The sequence below is a fragment of the Engystomops pustulosus genome, chromosome 2, assembly GCF_040894005.1.
Source record: "Engystomops pustulosus chromosome 2, aEngPut4.maternal, whole genome shotgun sequence".
In the NCBI taxonomy this organism is placed as follows: Eukaryota; Metazoa; Chordata; class Amphibia; order Anura; family Leptodactylidae; genus Engystomops; species Engystomops pustulosus.
In genome coordinates this window covers 33,166,309-33,185,821 of record NC_092412.1, presented here as the reverse complement: position 1 = coordinate 33,185,821, position 19,513 = coordinate 33,166,309, and the positions used below count along the sequence as shown (strand labels likewise).

The window sequence follows — 19,513 nt, the reverse complement described above, 5'->3', positions numbered from 1 at the left end:
TTATCCCTTTATTTATCAAGGGAGTGGTGGAATGAATCCATTTTGAGCTTCTTGTATACTATCACTTATTTAAACTAGACCAAAAATAGTCCTTCAGGTTTTTATTGGACCACGATATTTGGATCAAGAAATATGGTAATGCTCCAGATGTTAATGGGGCCTGGAGCCCCTCTGGCTCATTTCCATACAGTCTTTCATCCTAGTGGTAGATGCCCTTCAACTTTCTTCATAAATGATTGTTCCTCCTGAGCTTAGAAGTTCAATCCTAGCAGTGTCTTTTTTTGAGTTGTCAATAACTTTTTCCTCACACAGTGCAATTTTTTTTTCCTTTTCCTTTTGGGAATTAGATCAAGTTTTTCAAGAGTCCTTGTCTTAAAAGGAGGAGCAATAATTTTCAAGAGGGAAAAATGCTAAGTCACACATGACCAGTCTAACTCTTTCTTTCCTATTTATGCGTATGCTATAAATCCAGTTAGTTTTTTTTCAAAAATTCTGTTCTTTTATGCCATGTTTCATCTAGCAAGACCAATGCAATTCACTGCATAAATTAGCAAATTGATAGGATGATAGGATTTCTGGGGGAATTCCCTCTGTTTAAACATGCATTCAGGTGTTGTAGTAATAAATCTAAATTCTTTATTCTTTACATTTTACACATGTATGTTATATCATGTCATATACAGATCACAACCTTGTATGATAACAGAAGTCATTGCCTATTAATACCACTTTTCTATGATAGAACAAGAATGAGGGACATTTATTATCCATAAGAAATAATATAGTGTGATAATAAACAACAAAATAGTTTTGCCTAATTTACTCAGATCATGAGAGATGTGTTATTCTCAAAACAATGTACAATAATGAGTCCATGACACATGACTTATAGATGTGGTAGATATAATTACTAAGTAAATGCAATGTGACAATCACATGGTATGTTTACACACAAACAATCATTGATTTAAGAGTCTCATGATGCGAGTCACCAGAATGACTAAGAATACACATGTTGTTTCATATGTATCTATGTGAGGACGTTCTGGAGACCACACAGGGTCAATAGCTGTAGGACCCAAATCTGGTTTTAGGACAGGAAGGTGCGAACTGTTCCTTTAATTATGCCTCTGCATATAGGGCACTTGCGGAGAGAGGGAGCACAGTCCTTACAAACCACTAAATGGCCACATGGGATAAACACAATAGAAACTTCCTGATCCATGCAAATTTTGCAGGTTCTTTCTTCCTGTAACCTTCTCAGCTGTTCTTCCATTGGTAGATCTGGAAAACAAAGGAGGCAGTGTTATAATAAAAACAAAGCAGAAACATTTCATGGAATACTACAAACAATGGGGGACATTTATCGTGCGCCTGCTGCCTATGATGGAGCCTCCGGATGTATCCAACAGGCCGCTTGTCCCAGTGAACAATTCTCTGGCAGTTCCTGCCTGGCCTAGATTAATGCTGTAGCCTGCGTACTTTCAGTCCTGAATATTAGCAGGTATGCCTCATGCAGCCCACTACACTGCTGGTCGTGCCCCCTTCTTGCCCACTTAGTGTGGAGATGGCGTAAATGGGGAAATAATACTGGCAGTTTGCTAGTAATTGCTATCATTTCAGGACTTGTACACCAAATAAAAAACTGTTGTACAAATCATGATAAATGTCCCAATTGCCCCTCATTCAGGTGCAGACAGAAAACCTAGCATGCTTTTGCAGCTTAAAAGCTGGCCACTGCTATTGCACAAGAAAATGCAGTGAATTTAAAAGTTGTGTAAACTTGAAAGGGGTGTTCCACAAACCAACCCCAGGTTCTGAATAGTGTTGGGGTCGCACACACGCCTCTGTAAATTCTCTATCAATGAATAGAGAAATGTGCACAACCTCATTACAAGTTGCATTTATATGTACCCAATAGTAGTACTAAAAAGGTACTAAATTTCAGCTAGTAAATAAAAGGCAAGAGCACTACTAGAACACGGTCTATACAAGGGGGTGATTGATGGTAAAAGCACTAGTGGAATTAAGAGTTATGGATAGTCAGGAATGTTTATAGGTCACCAAATAGCCATATATTTACCTGAGTAACTGTCTGACGTCTCGCATATCAATGACTGTTCAACTACAAGAGAGAAATACAGAAATAAAATTATTCACTGCATAAAATAGAGGTAGTTTTGGACCACCCAAACACTTAACCTACCACGAGGAATCAGAAGTAGATTCCTCCTGCCTGCCTCCGCCCTAATTTATAATTTAATAATCCTGGAGCCTAACTTGTTACAAACTTTACTTGAGTAATATGTAAAATAACTGCAGAGGCTACTGGGGCGTGTACTAGTTATTTTACATATTACTCAAAATTTGTAAGAAGTTAGGTTCCAGGATTATTAAATTAAAGATTAGGACAGAGACAGGCAGGAGGAATCTACAATCTACTTCTGGTGGTAGATTCCTCATGGTAGGTTTAAATAAATAAAAGACACGTACGGAATAGCTCCTGGTGAAGTCCCGGATCGTGCTCATTCAGACTCTTTTTGAAAGCTTCGATTGCGTTGCGTCCTTTTATTAGAACAATTTCAATCAGCTCCTGAGCCTGGAGAGCATTTGGGGTTTTCTGTTTTATGGTATCATATTCGGAAGAAGAGAGAACCTCTGAGGCGAACAGATCTGCCAGGATCAGAAGGCAGTTTGTCATGCGTTGGGACAAGGCAAGTCGACTTTTTCTGATTACCGTGATCTCATCTGAAAAAAAATTAAATTAGAAAGGTTATTATCCCACAAATCTAAGTCATGGGGTCGTGTAAATCCCAGTTAATAATATAAAGGGGGAAGGGTTGCACAAATAGTGTTATTTTTATGCTAGAAAATAGTAATGTTCATTTTAATGAATGCACCGAATAAAGTTAGACTAGCGGTATCACAACCAGTGACGTCCTCATCATATAGGAGCTGCATTACCTGATGAACACTGCTCCACCTGATGTTCTTTCTCATCCTCCGTTTGCTCTTTCTGGGCGCATATTAAGTCATTTACCAGATCTTCCGTTTCCTTATAATTTTCTCCCGATGTCAGTATTTTACTCATGATGGTTTCTTGTACGAGTCTTCGATTAAATCCCATTTGCAGCACGTTGTGCACCACGGTGGTGTTCATGTAGACGTCAGCATCCTGGTTATTTTCATTGCCCAACCGGATGACTGGAAAATAACAAAATGTACGTTAAGTAGAGGAATTTTATTGCACAAATTGTTTTTAATACACCTCAGTGAGTATTTTTTACTGTACGTGTGTTTAGATGTACAAAACAAATCTGCAATATGTCAACAGACCTGTTTCACTTTAGGTGGGTCACTGAACAGAATTAAATATACACAAACATTATAAACCTTATTTACTACAGTGCTGCCTTTATACAGTGCATTTACTACAGTGCTGCCTTTATACAGTGCATTTACTACAGTGCTGCCTTTATACAGTGCATTTACTACAGTGCTGCCTTTATACAGTGCATTTACTACAGTGCTGCCTTTATACAGTGCATTTACTACAGTACTGCCTTTATACAGTGGATTTAGGTGATCAGGTTTAGCGCATTTTGTAGAAAACACAGCCTTATTCAGAACATGATGTTCTGTGGAGGAGTCCTACTCAGCCAAGTTAAATACTGTATAAGTGAAGCTTTTCATTAGAAGGACACGTCACCCTTCTGTCTTTACACCAGTCATTTAATGAATTATTTGTAAAAAATTACAAATATAACCCCCTTTAATCATACTGCAGAACTGAGAAAATAAATAAAGAGATCTTTTATTTCTACTTTAGGCTAATTTACTTTTGCCCTGAAGGCTGCTGACATTTCCCTCCCTCACTGCTGTATCTGATGCTAGATCCTCTAAAATGAAGGATCAGAATGGATTTATTGTCCCTCTAAAGGGGTTTTCCCTAAGTTTATATGTAATCCAATATCCTATTTGATTACTAGGACCTCAAGCAATCCAACGAAGGAATTCCTGTTCCCTCTAATGAATATATCAGTTGGTTGAGGATGTATCCCACCACTCCATTCCCCCTGTCTGTGGGTTTATTTATGTTTGGTACCGAAGGGCAAGGCATTCATTAAGGGACGCAGGATCGCCATTCTTGTGATTATCGGGGGTAGCATGGGTCAGACCTCCAATGATCAGTAGTTTATCTCCTTGAAGGATCCATATACTAAGGTATTTTGTGTTAAAATGATGGGAAAAGCTGTAGTTCCCTTCTAATTATTATACACAAAAGTTCCAAAGGCTGTAAATATATACTTACTGGGTGGATACTGAGCTTCATTGTTTTGTGTGTCTGAAGATGACAAGAGCTACAAAAGAGGAAGGAAGAAAGAAAAAATTAGATCAAAGCCTATGGACAGTGGAATTAGCCATTCATCAGATATTAGAAGTAAACTACTAAATATTGTTGGCATAGCCAAAAGATGTAGCATATCAACATAATCATCTGTGGCTTTATAGTGAGAACAATTGGCCAACATCAATCCCCAGTTACTTCACCGCTATCCATTCACACTATAATCAATCTTTATGGCTACATCAATGGAAGTCTGATCTGCAGGAAATGTACAATAGCGCAGCTACAATTTTACCTGATCCAGAAGATGGGGATATCTGCTTTGAATATCAGTGACAAAGCTCTGGCCTTTCACGTGTATCAAGTATTCACATCTGCAGAGGAGAGAAACGTTCACAGCAGTTGTAACACAACACAAGCTAAATTATATCAAGTGAAATGTTGCATTGAGTAAGTAGGGATCAGGCATCACTTCGCATATATATCACACACACATACAATCATAACTAGGATAACTCGCTTCCCAACTGCCCCTCTTCAATAAATCTTTAGAGCTTGTGTAAATAACATTCCCACTTAGCTGCTTTTATGAAGAATGTCCCCACAGACCCTTAAGACGTCATCATCCGTTCCTCAAAGGGGGTTTTCTGGATTGATGACCCATTAAAAAGGCTTTTTCATACTAAATTCCAATCTGTTGGGCATTGATGGTTCCACTTACTTTTAAAAGTTGATAAAAGTATATCTGGCTCCCTGCCAGCATTGAGTCATCATTATCTGCACACTGCTCGAACAACTCCACCTCCTGCTCCCTCATGCAAAACGAGAGCTTATCTGCACGAGGGAGGGGGGAGAAGGTAACAGGAAGCAGAGTTGTAAGAGCAGTGTCATCATCTGTACTTCAAACTTCTGCTCTTACAACTCTACTTCCTGCACCCTCCTCCATCATTCAGATGTGAGCTGCCAGATTTGCTTGCAGTACAGGGTCAGATCACTTTGGCATGAGGGAAGGGGGAGAGGGAGCAGGAAGTGGAGTTTTAGGAGCAGTGTGCAGATTATGATAACAACTCCATGACTCAGGTTGCTGGCAGAGAAATGGGGTATACGTTTCACAACTTTTTAAAGTGAGTGGAAGTAGTCATGAAAAAAGGCTATGGGAACCCATCATTGTGGGAAAATGTTAAATCCTGCTGACAGATTTGCCAACACTCAAGAACCCATAAATCAGCAGATTCTCTCTGGTGCCAGAACCTACACAGAGAAAGGAGACAGAAATGCACTGCTCTCCACATAGTGGAAAACTAAGTTGGTTGATGGTGAGCTGAGCTGCAGTGACAAAGCTTTGCCACTACTTAGAGAATGGATGGTTCTTACTGCGTCCATTTCATGTTTTGGACCCCATCGACTTGACATAAAAAAAATAGGTCATCAATATCACTAAGCAGCGAAACCGGTTTAACCTTAAAACTATGAGCTGCCGACTTGTAAATGAGTCTAAATAGACTCATTATAAATCCAAAGTAGACTAACCTGGGAAACCACTTCGCATGTTCAACCCATGGATCATCACCAGACTCCCAGCAGCGCAATCCACCATCACAACAAAAGCATTTGACATCATCGTTACGACCTATTAAGTTAAAACAAAAAAAAATAATTAACCCTCAAGTCTCAGCTTTTAAAACATGGCTATTATATAAGGAACTAGAGCTTAAATCCCAATATAACGTTATTCCATATAACTGGATCAAGTCTCCATCTAAACGGCAGGATCAGACTACAGTTAGCAGATCCATATGTTTTCATGGGAACAGACTACAAAGGAGCTCTAGGCACAACACAGTAGATTTGTAATTAAGGTAACTTTAGCTCCAAAAGGTGTAAAGGTTCACAATACCTACCGACATAGTAAAATCCAGCTTCTGCCAATTTCTTCGGTGTCACTGGGATCCGAGCCGGCCAAGTCACAAAGGTTTTAAGCCTTGAGGTGGTGGTCTGCATGCTGACGTTGGAAACGCTGCATCTCAATGAGGGTCTTGCGCTGTTGCTCACAAATGAACAATTTGGAAAATGCCTCCGGTGCTCAGACATGGCTCTATCGTTAGGTTCCCAATTATTTAACTTTCCGTCACAAGCAAAACAAGCGACTTTATCTCCGGGACCAACGTAGTAAAATCCAGCTTTAGCGAGTTCACTAGGAGTGAGAAAACTTAGAGTCCAATTTGTAAAAGTGCCCAGTCTGGCTTCTTCTGTATACATGCAAGAACTACTTTCATTGTCCCTCATTGAAGATCGGTCTTCAACCGACCTTGATGAAACAACATCAGGGATACTGGCGAAGGATCCACTGAAGAACCCAGTTTCCTCTTCACAAGAGGCAGAATGGTTTTGATTAGGTGGAGAAAAGGCAGAAAATAAAGAAGCTCCAAGATTTATAGACGATACATTCTGGATGAAACTACAGCTGGGATAGAACTTTTTATGCTTCTCTATGGCATTGTCTCCTCTCTTCCAATTGTCCAGCATTAGGCCACATTTGAAGCACTTCACTTTGTCGTCTGTGCCGAGATAATAAAACCCTGCCTTGGCGAGGCTGCGCTCCGATACAGGAGAACTTGATGGAAACTTGGAGAAAGTTGAAATTCTGTACAGTTCGCAGGAAGGATCCAAGCTAATGGAATTTTTAAAGTTCGGAGCAGATTTCAGTAAATCTGTCAAATACGTGCTGCTGTTTAATTCTTGCATTTTTACGGTTGCGAGGGGGAGGAAAGGAGGGGAAGTCTCTCTGGGAGTCAGTTCTGCACCATGACGTACCAGAAAGCAAAGACAAAAAAAGTTTACCAACACATTGGATAATTATTGGCCAAACCTGCAAATTTTAACAGGTTTGGCCAACATCCCAATGTGTAGTCTGGATTAATGTAAATTAAACTGTTTGAATCTTTAATTCTTTGGGAGGCAAAACACTGCAAGAGGTGCCCGGCGGCTGCTCTCCCATCTCCGATTCACTACACATGCACTGCTGGCCGAGCCAAGACCTGACCTGTTATGCAGTCAAATTAGGAAAACACTAATAAAAGTGTGTATAAGTCACTCACCGGCCACTTTATTAGGTACACCATGCTAGTAACGGGTTGGACCCCCTTTTGCCTTCAGAACTGCCTCAATTCTTCGTGGCATAGATTCAACAAGGTGCTGTTGTTGACATGATGGCATCACACAGTTGCCGCAGATTTGTCGGCTGCACATCCAAAATGCTCTATTGGATTGAGATCTGGTGACTGTGGAGGCCATTTGAGTACAGTGACCTCATTGTCATGTTCAAGAAACCAGTCTGAGAGGATTCCATCCTTATGACATGGCGCATTATCCTGCTGAAAGTAGCCATCAGATGTTGCGTACATTTTGGTCATAAAGGGATGGACATGGTCAGCAACAATACTCAGGTAGGCTGTGGCATTGCAACGATGCTCAATTGGTACCAAGAAAATATTCCCCACACCATGACACCACCACCACCAGCCTGAACCGTTGATACAAGGCAGGATGGATCCATGCTTTCATGTTGTTGAAGCCAAATTCTGACCCTACCATCCGAATGTCGCAGCAGAAATCGAGACTCATCAGACCAGGCAACGTTTTTTCCAATCTTCTACTGTCCAATTTCGATGAGCTTGTGCAAATTGTAGCCTCAGTTTCCTGTTCTTAGCTGAAAGGAGTGGCACCCGGTGTGGGTCTTTTGCTGCTGTAGCCCATCTGCCTCAAAGTTCTACGTACTGTGCGTTCAGAGATGCTCTTCTGCCTACCTTGGTTGTAACGGGTGGCGATTTGAGTCACTGTTGCCTTTCTATCAGCTTGAACCAATCTGTCCATTCTCCTCTGACCTCCGACATCAACAAGGCATTTCCGCCCACAGAACTGCCGCCTACTGGATGTTATTTCTTTTTCGGACCATTCTCTGTAAACCCTAGAGATGGTTGTGCGTGAAAATCCCAGTAGATCAGCAGTTTCTGAAACACTCAGACCACCCCTTCTGGCACCAACAACCATACCACGTTCAAAGGCACTCAAATCACCTTTCTTCCCCATACTGATGCTCGGTTTGAACTGCAGGAGATTGTCTTGACCATGTCTACATGCCTAAATGCACTGAGTTGCCGCCATGTGATTGGCTGATTAGAAATTAAGTGTTAACGAGCAGTTGGACAGGTGTACCTAATAAAGTGGCCGGTGAGTGTAGGTGGTAATTGTATATCCGTTGTGCAGCACTATCTCCCAGAGTCAGACTTCCCCTCCTTTGCGAGGCGTTTAGCCCTCCATTCTAAGATTTTTTCTGACCACAGTATGAAAAAGGGACAGCTCTGATAAACATCGGAAAAATTGGGGTCTTTACTACCTGCAAGAGAAAAAAAATGCATTAGTTCATATGTAGTTTAGAGAAATCTTAAAATACATCTCCAGTTTTGTCCATCTAAAGCTCCAACACAATGTTAGGTATTGTCGATGGAGATTTATATAGTCATAACTTTACATGTGTTAGTAGCAGCAAGACTGTGAAATGTGAAGGGCTCTGGGAGGGTCTTTCAGCCTGAAAAGCTTTCTGCTCTCTACACTGTGCTGTCCACACAGCACATAAAAAAATGTTTTTTTTATACTCCAGGATTGTAGCTGTACTTGTTGTACTGGGGAAGTGTTCTCACACTGCTGTGTTCTTTGATCTGTCCATTCTACCCCTGTGCACTGATTTCTAACCAGAAGCCTATCCTGCTGAAACTCAGAGCACGAAGGTACAGCACAGACCAATAACACAAGATTGCACCAAGCAGCGGCAGCTCTGCAAAGGCTCAGACGGATCTTATACCCCAAAGAGCTTTTTGTTCTTTCCAGCAGCTCCCCAGCCTCTCCCATCTACTACAAGTAACAGCTGACTACTACAATGGTCACTAAGGACCCTTTCACATAGAAGTCACTCGAGTTTGTGAGAGAATTGGACACCGACCTTTTATTTTCAATAAGTTTATTCAGACCACGTGAAAAAAACCCACCCCATTGAAGTCTAAGACAATGTATCAAAAGCCCATTGGACTGACAATGTGAATGCAATTAGTTTTACACCAATTCACTACTAAAGAAAACAGGTCACATTCATAAGATTTTCTGTGTGTGAAAAACCTATCAAAATTGTGTGGGTTAAAAACTACTTTCTGCAATAATCGCTTGAAAGGGTCCTGAGTGCAAGTAGAAGAAAGGGGCTGTGGTGCATCACTATGCATAGAGGAAGATCTGCAGGCAGTGTTCAGTATTGTCCGTGGAGATCTGTGTGACCATATATTTGTATATCCTAGTAAGTACAGGACTGTGCTAGTGCACAGGTGTGCGAGATCTCACAACACAGCTCCTCACCTCTGCTATGAGCAGTAGCCGGCTCCTGGTTAGATATCAGAGAGCAATGAACATACAAATGTAAGGACACTACCCCTAGTACTCTAATTCCAGCTACAATCCTGGAATATAAATCCATTTTTTACGGTCCCGCTGCTACTAAAAGGTACCGTATATACTCGAGTATAAGCCGAGACCCCTAATTTTACCACCAAAACTGGGCAAACCTATTGACTCGAGTATAAGCCAAGGGTGGGAAATGGATTGGTCACAGACCCCCCCCCCCCCAGTATATAGCCAGCCTGCCCCCAGCAGTATACAGCACGGCCCAGCCTGCCCCCAGCAGTATACAGCACGGCCCAGCCTGCCCCCAGCAGTATACAGCACGGCCCAGACTGCCCCCAGCAGTATACAGCACGGCCCAGACTGCCCCCAGCAGTATACAGCACGGCCCAGACTGCCCCCAGCAGTATACAGCACGGCCCAGACTGCCCCCAGCAGTATACAGCACGGCCCAGACTGCCCCCAGCAGTATACAGCACGGCCTTAAAAAAAAAAAAAAAAAAAAAAAAAACTTATATGCTCACCCTCCGGTGGCCCCGATGTGCAGCGTTGCTCCCCCGATGTCCGCGCGGGTCCCAATTTCCGCGCAGGTCCTCTTCTGGCTTCCGCGCCCGTCTTCTGTACATCGCGCTGGAGAGAGCAATGGCGGCGCCCAGCGCGATGTACAGAAGACAGGCGCGGAAGCCAGAAGAGGACCTGCGCGGAAATTGGGGGAGCAGCGCTGCACATCGGGGCCACCGGAGGGTGAGCATATAAGTTTATTATTTTTTTAAGTATTTTTTAATACACTTGTGACTCGTGTATAAGCCGAGGGTACGTTTTTCAGCACATTTTTTGTGCTGAAATTCTCGGCTTATACACGAGTATATATGGTATCTCTTCCGGGACAATTCTAAACACTATCTGCAGCTTTGTACAGACAAAACTGATGGTAGACCTCAAAGTTCACTTTTTACAGTCCAATTGCAACTAATTACAGAATTACACAGATCTCCATGGTTAATACATTACACAATGAATACCAACAAAAATACCCTCTACAGTAAAGTGTAATCCCTATACCAATCAAGAGACCAATACCAAAAAGCAGTATATAGGATCAAAGATTTGTACCATTATCAATACACAAATACCATACTGGTATTAAATTAATTCAAACTTTACTATACCATAAATTGACACTTCAAAAATATGATAAAAACAAGATTAAAACCACAGAAACAACACAATAGAAGGGTGGTGGTCAGAGTAGTAATAACAATACATTCCATAGTGGGATATCACAATCAGGCACATAATGGACAATCAAATAATAAGTTGTGGAGGTAATACCAGTGCCCAAAACAGGGCACAATGTAGCCCGCAAGTGCCTACCAATGGTGTTCGAGTCACCAGACCACCACCACAGCACCCCCGACGTACGTTTCGCCGCCGCTTCCTCAAGGGGGTGTCCTTAAAAGGTATTTTTACACCATCACAAATTATATACTGATGACCTCTCAAGAAAACTTCCTAGTGGGGGAACACAACCCCTTTAATACAAATATCCACCTTTAACATATCCAACATATTATCTGGCCCAGTTCTTTATATGGAGACAAATTCTCTGCCAAAATTATGTTAAAGCATAATAATAACAGCATGGAGGGGCTCTGGTAACACCCAGAGATCCCTTTTTGGCTCATTAGCAAGCTCTAAAAGTTGATTTAGAAGGAAGGAGACCATGGATAACAAATCTAAGAAAATACCCACAGTCCCAGTGCCTGGATCTACGAGTAAGAGTCCCTGGTTTATCATGATGGATTTCAAAGGTAGATTTCCTTTAAAGGACATCTACCACAAGGATGAAGGACTGTATGCACATGAGCCTGAGGGGATCCAGGCTCCATAGGTGTTACTGGAGCACCTCAGGTTCATTTGCATAAAGTCCTTCATCCTGGTGATAGATGTCCTTTAAAGGAAACCTGTCACCAGGAATGTGTTTTTAGCTGGTGACCGGTTCCTGTAGCCTATGCTATGCTGATTTTAAAAATGCCTTTATCAGCATTCTGAATAATTTCAGTAGTTTACATAAGTTTCTTGCACATTACCTGGCTCCCAGCCATCAGCCTGTAGAGAATCCCAGGGGAGGGGCAGCTGCAGTCTGTGTCAGTCTCATCTTCTCCACACTCATCCAACTTCCTCCCCCCTCCATGTCATGTCCATTGAGCATTGAGGGAGGGGGATGGTGTGTAGCAGTGGTAGTATGCATGAGAAAACACAGGCTGCAGATGCCCCTCCACTGTGACTCGACAAATGATGCTGGCAGGGAGCCAAGTAATGCGAATCAAACTTATATAAAGTACTGAAATGATTAAAATCAGCATAGCATAGGCTATTGGAACCTGTCACCAGCTAAAAATGACATTCCTGCTGACAGATTCGCTTTAAATACCTAGATCTCAGTGGAGGAGATGATGACCAAGACAATCACATGAAATGCCTGCCTTAAAAGGGTATTCTCGTCTGGGCATTGATATTAAATTCACCTACCCTACACATACATTTCTTTACTTGCACATTTAAATAAAATCTTTCTGTGTAAAGATAATTTCCCATAAATGTAGTTATGTAGTTATATGGTGCCTTAGAAATGACATTGTTGTCCTTGGATATGACCACCGCTGCTGAAGTGTTTGTACAAAGAAATAGTTCTTGCATATTAAATGTTTGTGAGATACTGCATGTCCCACAGCCATCCTGTGTTAATGATCACCAAATCCAGGGGGTCGGGTGGCTCCATGTGTTACCATTACTGCCAGAGTGCAATGGTGGTCGTATCCAAGGACAGCTATCTTGTTTCTAAGATACAAGATTGCACTGTTATGGGAAACTCAAATTTTTTTTTTAAAATAACATCCAATTAAAAATGAAAGAATCTATATAACCCAATAGCTTTGAAGGCAATTTGGAGTATTGCATCAACATGGAGAAAACACCTAAAAATGCCCCCCCCCCAAAAAAAAAAAAAAAAATTCTGTCTTTTAAGGGGGGGAAGCTTCTGTAAAGGTTTCACTATATAGAGCAAAAAATTATTATGATATTCCTCCCCAAAAAAATGTAACATTTTCTGTTAGATAAAATAAAAAATTTCAAAATGCAGATCTCCAAATGTGCAAATATCAAGAATCATCATCTTCTCTCCAGCATCAGGTGGACACTGAAAGAAAATCTACAAGCCACCTTCCCATTCATTACCAAAATGCAACGTTCCATTGAGTTACAAAATATGCAAATTTGAAAAAAAAAAAAAAAAGAAAGAAAAACCGATAAAAAAAACACAACAACAACTCTAGCGCCACCTAGCATTCAAAAATTACCAAAATGCAACACTCCATTGGGTTAAAAAAAAAAAAAAAAAAAAAATTTAAAAACGATAAAAACAACAACTCTAGCGCCACCTAGCATTCAAAATAGACCAACACACTGTATGCTCTCACCCTCCAACACTGGCTCAGTACAATTGGTGTTGTACAATTGAGTTTGATTCCCAGCAAATTGAATAAAAAAAAAAAAAAATTGAAAAAAAATTTAAACTTTATTTATAAAATTAAAAAAATAAACAAAAATTTTTTTTTAAAAAAAAGATAAAAAATAAAAAACAATGCTGTATATAGTGCTGGCACCATGATATGACTGTGTGCATGTGATAAAGTATCTGGTAGGTTATTGTAGGAGCAGAGCTACACAGAGTGATGACTCATCTCTCAGGGACTTACCCTCCTCACATATAACCCAGGATTTCGGGTACAAGAAGAAGATTTTTTTCCTTGTGAGAGGGATTATATACACAATGTAGTAGCGCCGCCCTATTAGGGTGATTCATATGGACATACGCCTCTGGATTTTTCACAAGAATCGGCAGAGAAAATCGGCAGGAGGATTTGCACCACGCGAGCAACGATCAAGACAAATCAACGGCAATAAACGGTCAAGACCCGCAGCCAAAAAACGCCGCCGCCATTTTACACGCAGCGTTTGCTATTCCCCTCACACCGTCTCTCCCCTGTTCTCCTTCTTCTCCCCATCTTATCTCTCATTTTACCTCATGTCTCCGACTGTGATTCTTCACCAGACGAAGATTTTACCTCACACAATGTCGTTTTTCCCTTCTGCGAAATGGCGGGCGCTGTGACTGACTGGCGGATGTGGTGATAGTCCGCCTGTTACTCAGCAGTGAGTGATGCGGTTATCATCTCGTTTCTGCAGTCTTTCTTTATATTTTTAATCGGGGTTTTTCATCAGTAATTTGGTGTTTTATTTAGTGGTCAAGTCGAAACTGTAAGTTAATGTGGGGGATTTTGTCAGCCATGTGTAAACAAGACGAGAAATAGACAGAAAAAAAGTCCCCTGATATAAATATCTCCGCAGAATTCCCCTGTCCCTCCCTTGGTTTCCATTCAGACACGTTGGCGCCGAGTCATATTACTACTTGTGTAATGACAGACTGAGCTGCAGGTTTTTTTTTTTTAATGTTCACCCTTCCCTAAAAACTTATTCACTAATGCATCTTTTCGTAGGTGCATGATCTACTGATGACTTTTTGTTTAGTCAGGTTTGTAATTTTTAGATTTTGCCTTTAGCATAGACATTTGTGCAATTTTTATCTTGTTTTTTTATTTCATTTATTTTTTTGCTTTTTCTGGGTTTCTTTGACTTGTTTCTGTTCGGGTACAATTCACACAACCATCTGGGGCGATGTATATGCGCTCAGACGTGAGCATCTGCTGCTTCAAACAAAAATTGCACGAAAGTTGCATAGTCTCCTGCTACCCCCTTGCAAACTTTTAGGCTGCGGTCACACGTACCGCTAGGCGTCCGTTCATAACGCGACGCTAGCGCACAGGGGGAGGTCCTCGACTGAACGCACATGCGTTTCCAGAGAAACGCATGCGATCGGCTTAACAATCGCATGCGTTTCCCTGGAAACGCATGTGCGTTCGGGTCGAGGACCTCCCCCTGTGCGCTAGCGTCGCGTTATGATGGACGCCTAGCGGTACGTGTGACCGCAGCCTTCTGCTTGCTCGGGACTGGAGTTCATTTGCACCAGAATTGGGACTTGAATATGTCCACATTTGGATTTTAACCCCTGCGGACGCGTTCACACGTTGCGTTTTGGCCTGCGTTTTAATTGCGTTTGAAACGTATTACAACAGCTGGGGAGAGGTGATTTGCCTAATTACATTACTATTAACATTTGTGTTTACAAAACGCATTCTAAACGCGATGTTGACGCATGCGTACACATGTTAACATATGTACATAGTAATGTAATTCGTACACACTGTGCGTTTTGGTTGCGTTATAATTGCGGTTTGAAACTCATTACAACAGCTGAGATGTGATTTGCCCAATTACATTACTGTTAACATTTACATTTAACACGTGTTAACAATGCATTTACATTTGCGTTTTGTAAACACTTTGCTTTTATGTGTGCTGCATTTCTGCAAAAGTAGTTACAGGCGGTCCCCTACTTAAGTACACCCGACTTAAAGACAACCCATAGTTACAGACAGACCCCTCTGACCTCCGGTGACCTCTCTGGATGTTACTATAGTCCCAGACTGCAATGATCAGCTGTAAAGTGTCTGTAATGAAGCTTTATTGATAATCCTTGGTCCCATTACAGCAAAAAATGTTTAAACTCCAATTGTCACTGGATCTACAATTATAAAATATACAGTTTCGACTTGCATACCCTATCTTGTATGTAATCATATTGTTCACCTTGGGGAGTAATCATTTTTATATTTTGAAAGCTAGAAAGCCATCGGAGTGTCCAACACAAGATGAGCGACAGATATCCCATCCTGACACGTATACCTACATCCTGTTGAGAGCGTGGACTGTCAAATATTTGCTTTCCTACCTCATTTTACTTAAAGGAAACCTACCATGAGGAGTCTACTATCAGAAGTAGATGTGATGGTAGATTCCTCCTGCTGCCTCTGCCCTAATTTGTAATTTATTAATCCTCTAACCGAACATAAAAAACGTTATTTTGTTAACATGTAAATTGACTGCAGAGGCTAAGAGGGTCAGGCCCGGCGCCAGCACCCGGCTGACCCGGGCAAGTGCTGGGGCCCCGGGGTACTGGAGGGGCCCACTCGGGTCCCCGGGTCAGCAGGACATCTGCCCCGCTGCCCGGGAGGTTCCTTCCCTCTCTCATCACGATCTGTGTCCTCCGGACACAGATCGCGATGAGTACATGTGCAGTCACTCACTGCTTTCCCCGGCAGGAGCTGCAGAATGAGAGGTTGAAGGACCTGTGATGACGTCATGGTCACATGACCTGCCGGGGAAAGCAGTGACCACACAGAGAGACCTGCATCAGTGAGGTGAGGGGAAGACTTACAGGGGCCAGGGAATATACAGGAGGAGGAGGGGGCGCAGTGTGTATACAGGAGGAGGAGGGGGCGCAGTGTGTATACAGGAGGAGGAGGGGGCGCAGTGTGTATACAGGAGGAGGGGGGGGCGCAGTGTGTATACAGGAGGAGGGGGGGGCGCAGTGTGTATACAGGAGGAGGGGGGGGCGCAGTGTGTATACAGGAGGAGGGGGGGGCGCAGTGTGTATACAGGAGGAGGAGGGGGCGCAGTGTGTATAGAGGAGGAGGAGGGGGCGCAGTGTGTATAGAGGAGGAGGAGGGGGCGCAGTGTGTATAGAGGAGGAGGAGGGGGCGCAGTGTGTATAGAGGAGGAGGAGGGGGCGCAGTGTGTATAGAGGAGGAGGAGGGGGCGCAGTGTGTATAGAGGAGGAGGAGGGGGCGCAGTGTGTATAGAGGAGGAGGAGGGGGCGCAGTGTGTATAGAGGAGGAGGAGGGGGCGCAGTGTGTATAGAGGAGGAGGAGGGGGCGCAGTGTGTATAGAGGAGGAGGAGGGGGCGCAGTGTGTATAGAGGAGGAGGAGGGGGCGCAGTGTGTATAGAGGAGGAGGAGGGGGCGCAGTGTGTATAGAGGAGGAGGAGGGGGCGCAGTGTGTATAGAGGAGGAGGAGGGGGCGCAGTGTGTATAGAGGAGGAGGAGGGGGCGCAGTGTGTATAGAGGAGGAGGAGGGGGCGCAGTGTGTATAGAGGAGGAGGAGGGGGCGCAGTGTGTATAGAGGAGGAGGAGGGGGCGCAGTGTGTATAGAGGAGGAGGAGGGGGCGCAGTGTGTATAGAGGAGGAGGAGGGGGCGCAGTGTGTATAGAGGAGGAGGAGGGGGCGCAGTGTGTATAGAGGAGGAGGAGGGGGCGCAGTGTGTATAGAGGAGGAGGAGGGGGCGCAGTGTGTATACAGGAGGAGGGGGCGCAGTGTGTATACAGGAGGAGGGGGGCACTGTGTATACAGGAAGAGGGGGGCACTGTGTATACAGGAAGAGGGGGGCACTGTGTATACAGGAAGAGGGGGGCACTGTGTATACAGGAAGAGGGGGGCACTGTGTATACAGGAAGAGGGGGGCACTGTGTATACAGGAGATGGGGGGCACTGTGTATACAGGAGATGGGGGGACACTGTATACAGGAGGAGGGGTGGGCACAGTGTATACAGGGGGGGGGAGGGCAGTGCGTGTACAGGAGGAGGGGGGCAGTGCGTGTACAGGGGGAGGAGGGGCAGTGTGTATACAGGAGGGGGGATGTGTACACGGGGATGGGGGGGGTAGTGTGTCCACACGGGGGGTGCAGTGTGACTACTGGAGGGTGGCCCATAAAGGGGCCCACTAGAGCTCTGCCGCCCAGGGGCCAACTAAAGCCTGGAGCCGGTCCTGAAGAGGGTAACTATCATTTCAGATGATTTTTGACATTGTGGCGAGGGGGCAATTGTGCACATTTTTCTAATATACTTCATTAACAAATTCTCCTAAGGCTACGTTCACACAAATGTATGGGGGAACGTATATACGTCATCCCCCATACACCGCAATGGCCTCCCGGTACCGTACAGGAGCCCGTAGAAATATAGGGCATGTCCTATCTCCCGACGGAATACGGTGCCGGGCCCTATGTTACTCTATGGAGAGGGGTGCAGGTGAGCAGCGCCCTTCTCCTCTCCCCGATGTATGCCCGCCATACTGCGTTATGGTCGGCATACATTGTGTGAATGTAGCCTTAGTTTGTAAAGTGCCCCCTAGTTACAATGTTACTTCTAAGTTGCTAGGGCAAATCTGTCTGCAGGACTGAAGACTGATCTCTCTCTTCTCCCCTGTTTTCTACACAGCAGTTAGGGCGCGTTCACACGTTGCGTTTTGACCTGCGTTTTCATTGCGTTTGAAACGCATACACAACAGCTGAGGAGAGGTGATTTGCCTAATTACATCGCTGCTAACATTTCCGTGAGTGAATTTGATTTTGAAGTGGAAACCTGCTCCACAAATGTCATTCACTCGTTCAGTTCATGTCTTTCACCTGTTCAATTGACAAAACTGCACCTAAAACCACCTCAAAGCTGATTGCGATGCAGTTTTAACTGCAACGTGTGACCGCACCCTTACTCTCCTCACACTGCTTGCCGGCAGGAAGTCTCTGTGTGGGTTCGTCTTGGAATGCCAGGGTGGGGGCTGAAGGTAGAGAGGAGCTCAGAGCAGCGTCAGACGGAGAACAATGGGGGAGCCTTATCGGAAGTGGCTGAGAGCAGAACTGTTCTAGTTGTCTATGCTTTCTTTTTCCTACAGCTGTTTATAAACTGACAGCTGAATTCTGATTGGTTTACATGGGCAAGTAGAACAGCTTTACCTCAGCCAATTCTGATAAATCTCCCCCAATGTGTCCTGCCCGACCCTGGACTTCTGATTCAGGGTCGGAACCCTTGGGCATCCGAAATTGTATACACCAGGACTGATAGAGACAAGTTGGAATTATATCTGTGAAATGTTGTATTTTTGTTAATAGCAGTGAATTAGGGAACGTGTTATTTTGTTAGCTTTGGTATATTTAAGAATCTGTACTTTGTGGGTGTCTCTGGTATTTTCTCTTCATCACCAGGAATGTCCATTTTAGCTGGTGATGGTCTCCAATAGCCTACGCTATACTGATTTATAAAAATGCCTTTGTCGACAACCGGAATCATTTCAGTACTTTATAAAACTTTTTCACATTCCCTCATAGCAGCCCCTTCTGCCCCAACCTTCCCTCAGCTCACCACCGAAATCTCCCTTTTCCTGTTATGTGCATTGAGCAGGTATGGGACGGGTAGATGGAGCTGAATGAGTGTGGAGGATTGAAACCGCTATTCTTCTGAGATTCACCACATGTTGCTCGCAGGGAGCCAGGTAATGTGAAATAAAGTTTCACAAAGTACTGAAATGATTCAGAATGCTGACAAAGACATTTTTAACATCAGCAAAGCATACGCTATTGGAACCTGTCACCAGCTAAAAATAAAAGCAGAACTGTGGTGGAGTAGGTTGGAGCTGGCAGATGCAATGGACTACAAGCAAAAAGGTGTTAATTCAAGGAAAGTGCCATTGATGGGCATTTGAAATTTAGGGCAATTAAAAAAAAAACACTACCCATTTTTCGGGCAAAAAAAAATAAGACCCTGTCGGGAGTGTCTCTCATACATAAATTGATCATCTGCAGTTGAGTACAGTATAGCCACAATAGGATCATCCCACTAACGTTAGGTGGCGAGTGGACTACCCGGAATGCACTTGATAGAGGCAGGGCCCAGCCTCACACTGCCAACAGAGAAAACGGTTGTCCTT

At 43.5% G+C, this 19,513-nt stretch overlaps 1 protein-coding gene across 2 annotated transcripts; it reads right to left on the bottom strand.

Moving 5' to 3' along the window:
• Positions 1-613: 613 nt before the first annotated feature.
• On the bottom strand, positions 614-14,031 carry BIRC2 (baculoviral IAP repeat containing 2). 2 transcript variants are annotated; one of them, XM_072134197.1, is made up of 9 exons: positions 13,878-14,031; positions 6,250-8,744; positions 5,879-5,978; positions 4,644-4,722; positions 4,313-4,361; positions 2,965-3,204; positions 2,494-2,748; positions 2,084-2,125; positions 614-1,284 (listed from the first exon to the last, which is right to left on the bottom strand). In XM_072134197.1, exons 2-9 carry the CDS (start codon positions 7,091-7,093, stop codon positions 1,091-1,093), a joined length of 1,803 nt encoding a protein of 600 aa, XP_071990298.1. In that variant the 5' UTR covers positions 7,094-8,744; positions 13,878-14,031; the 3' UTR covers positions 614-1,090. The 2 variants fall into 2 exon arrangements, with proteins under 2 accessions (XP_071990298.1, XP_071990299.1); XM_072134198.1 differs by lacking the exon at positions 13,878-14,031 and adding an exon at positions 13,552-13,663.
• Between the last annotated feature and the right edge of the window lie 5,482 nt (positions 14,032-19,513).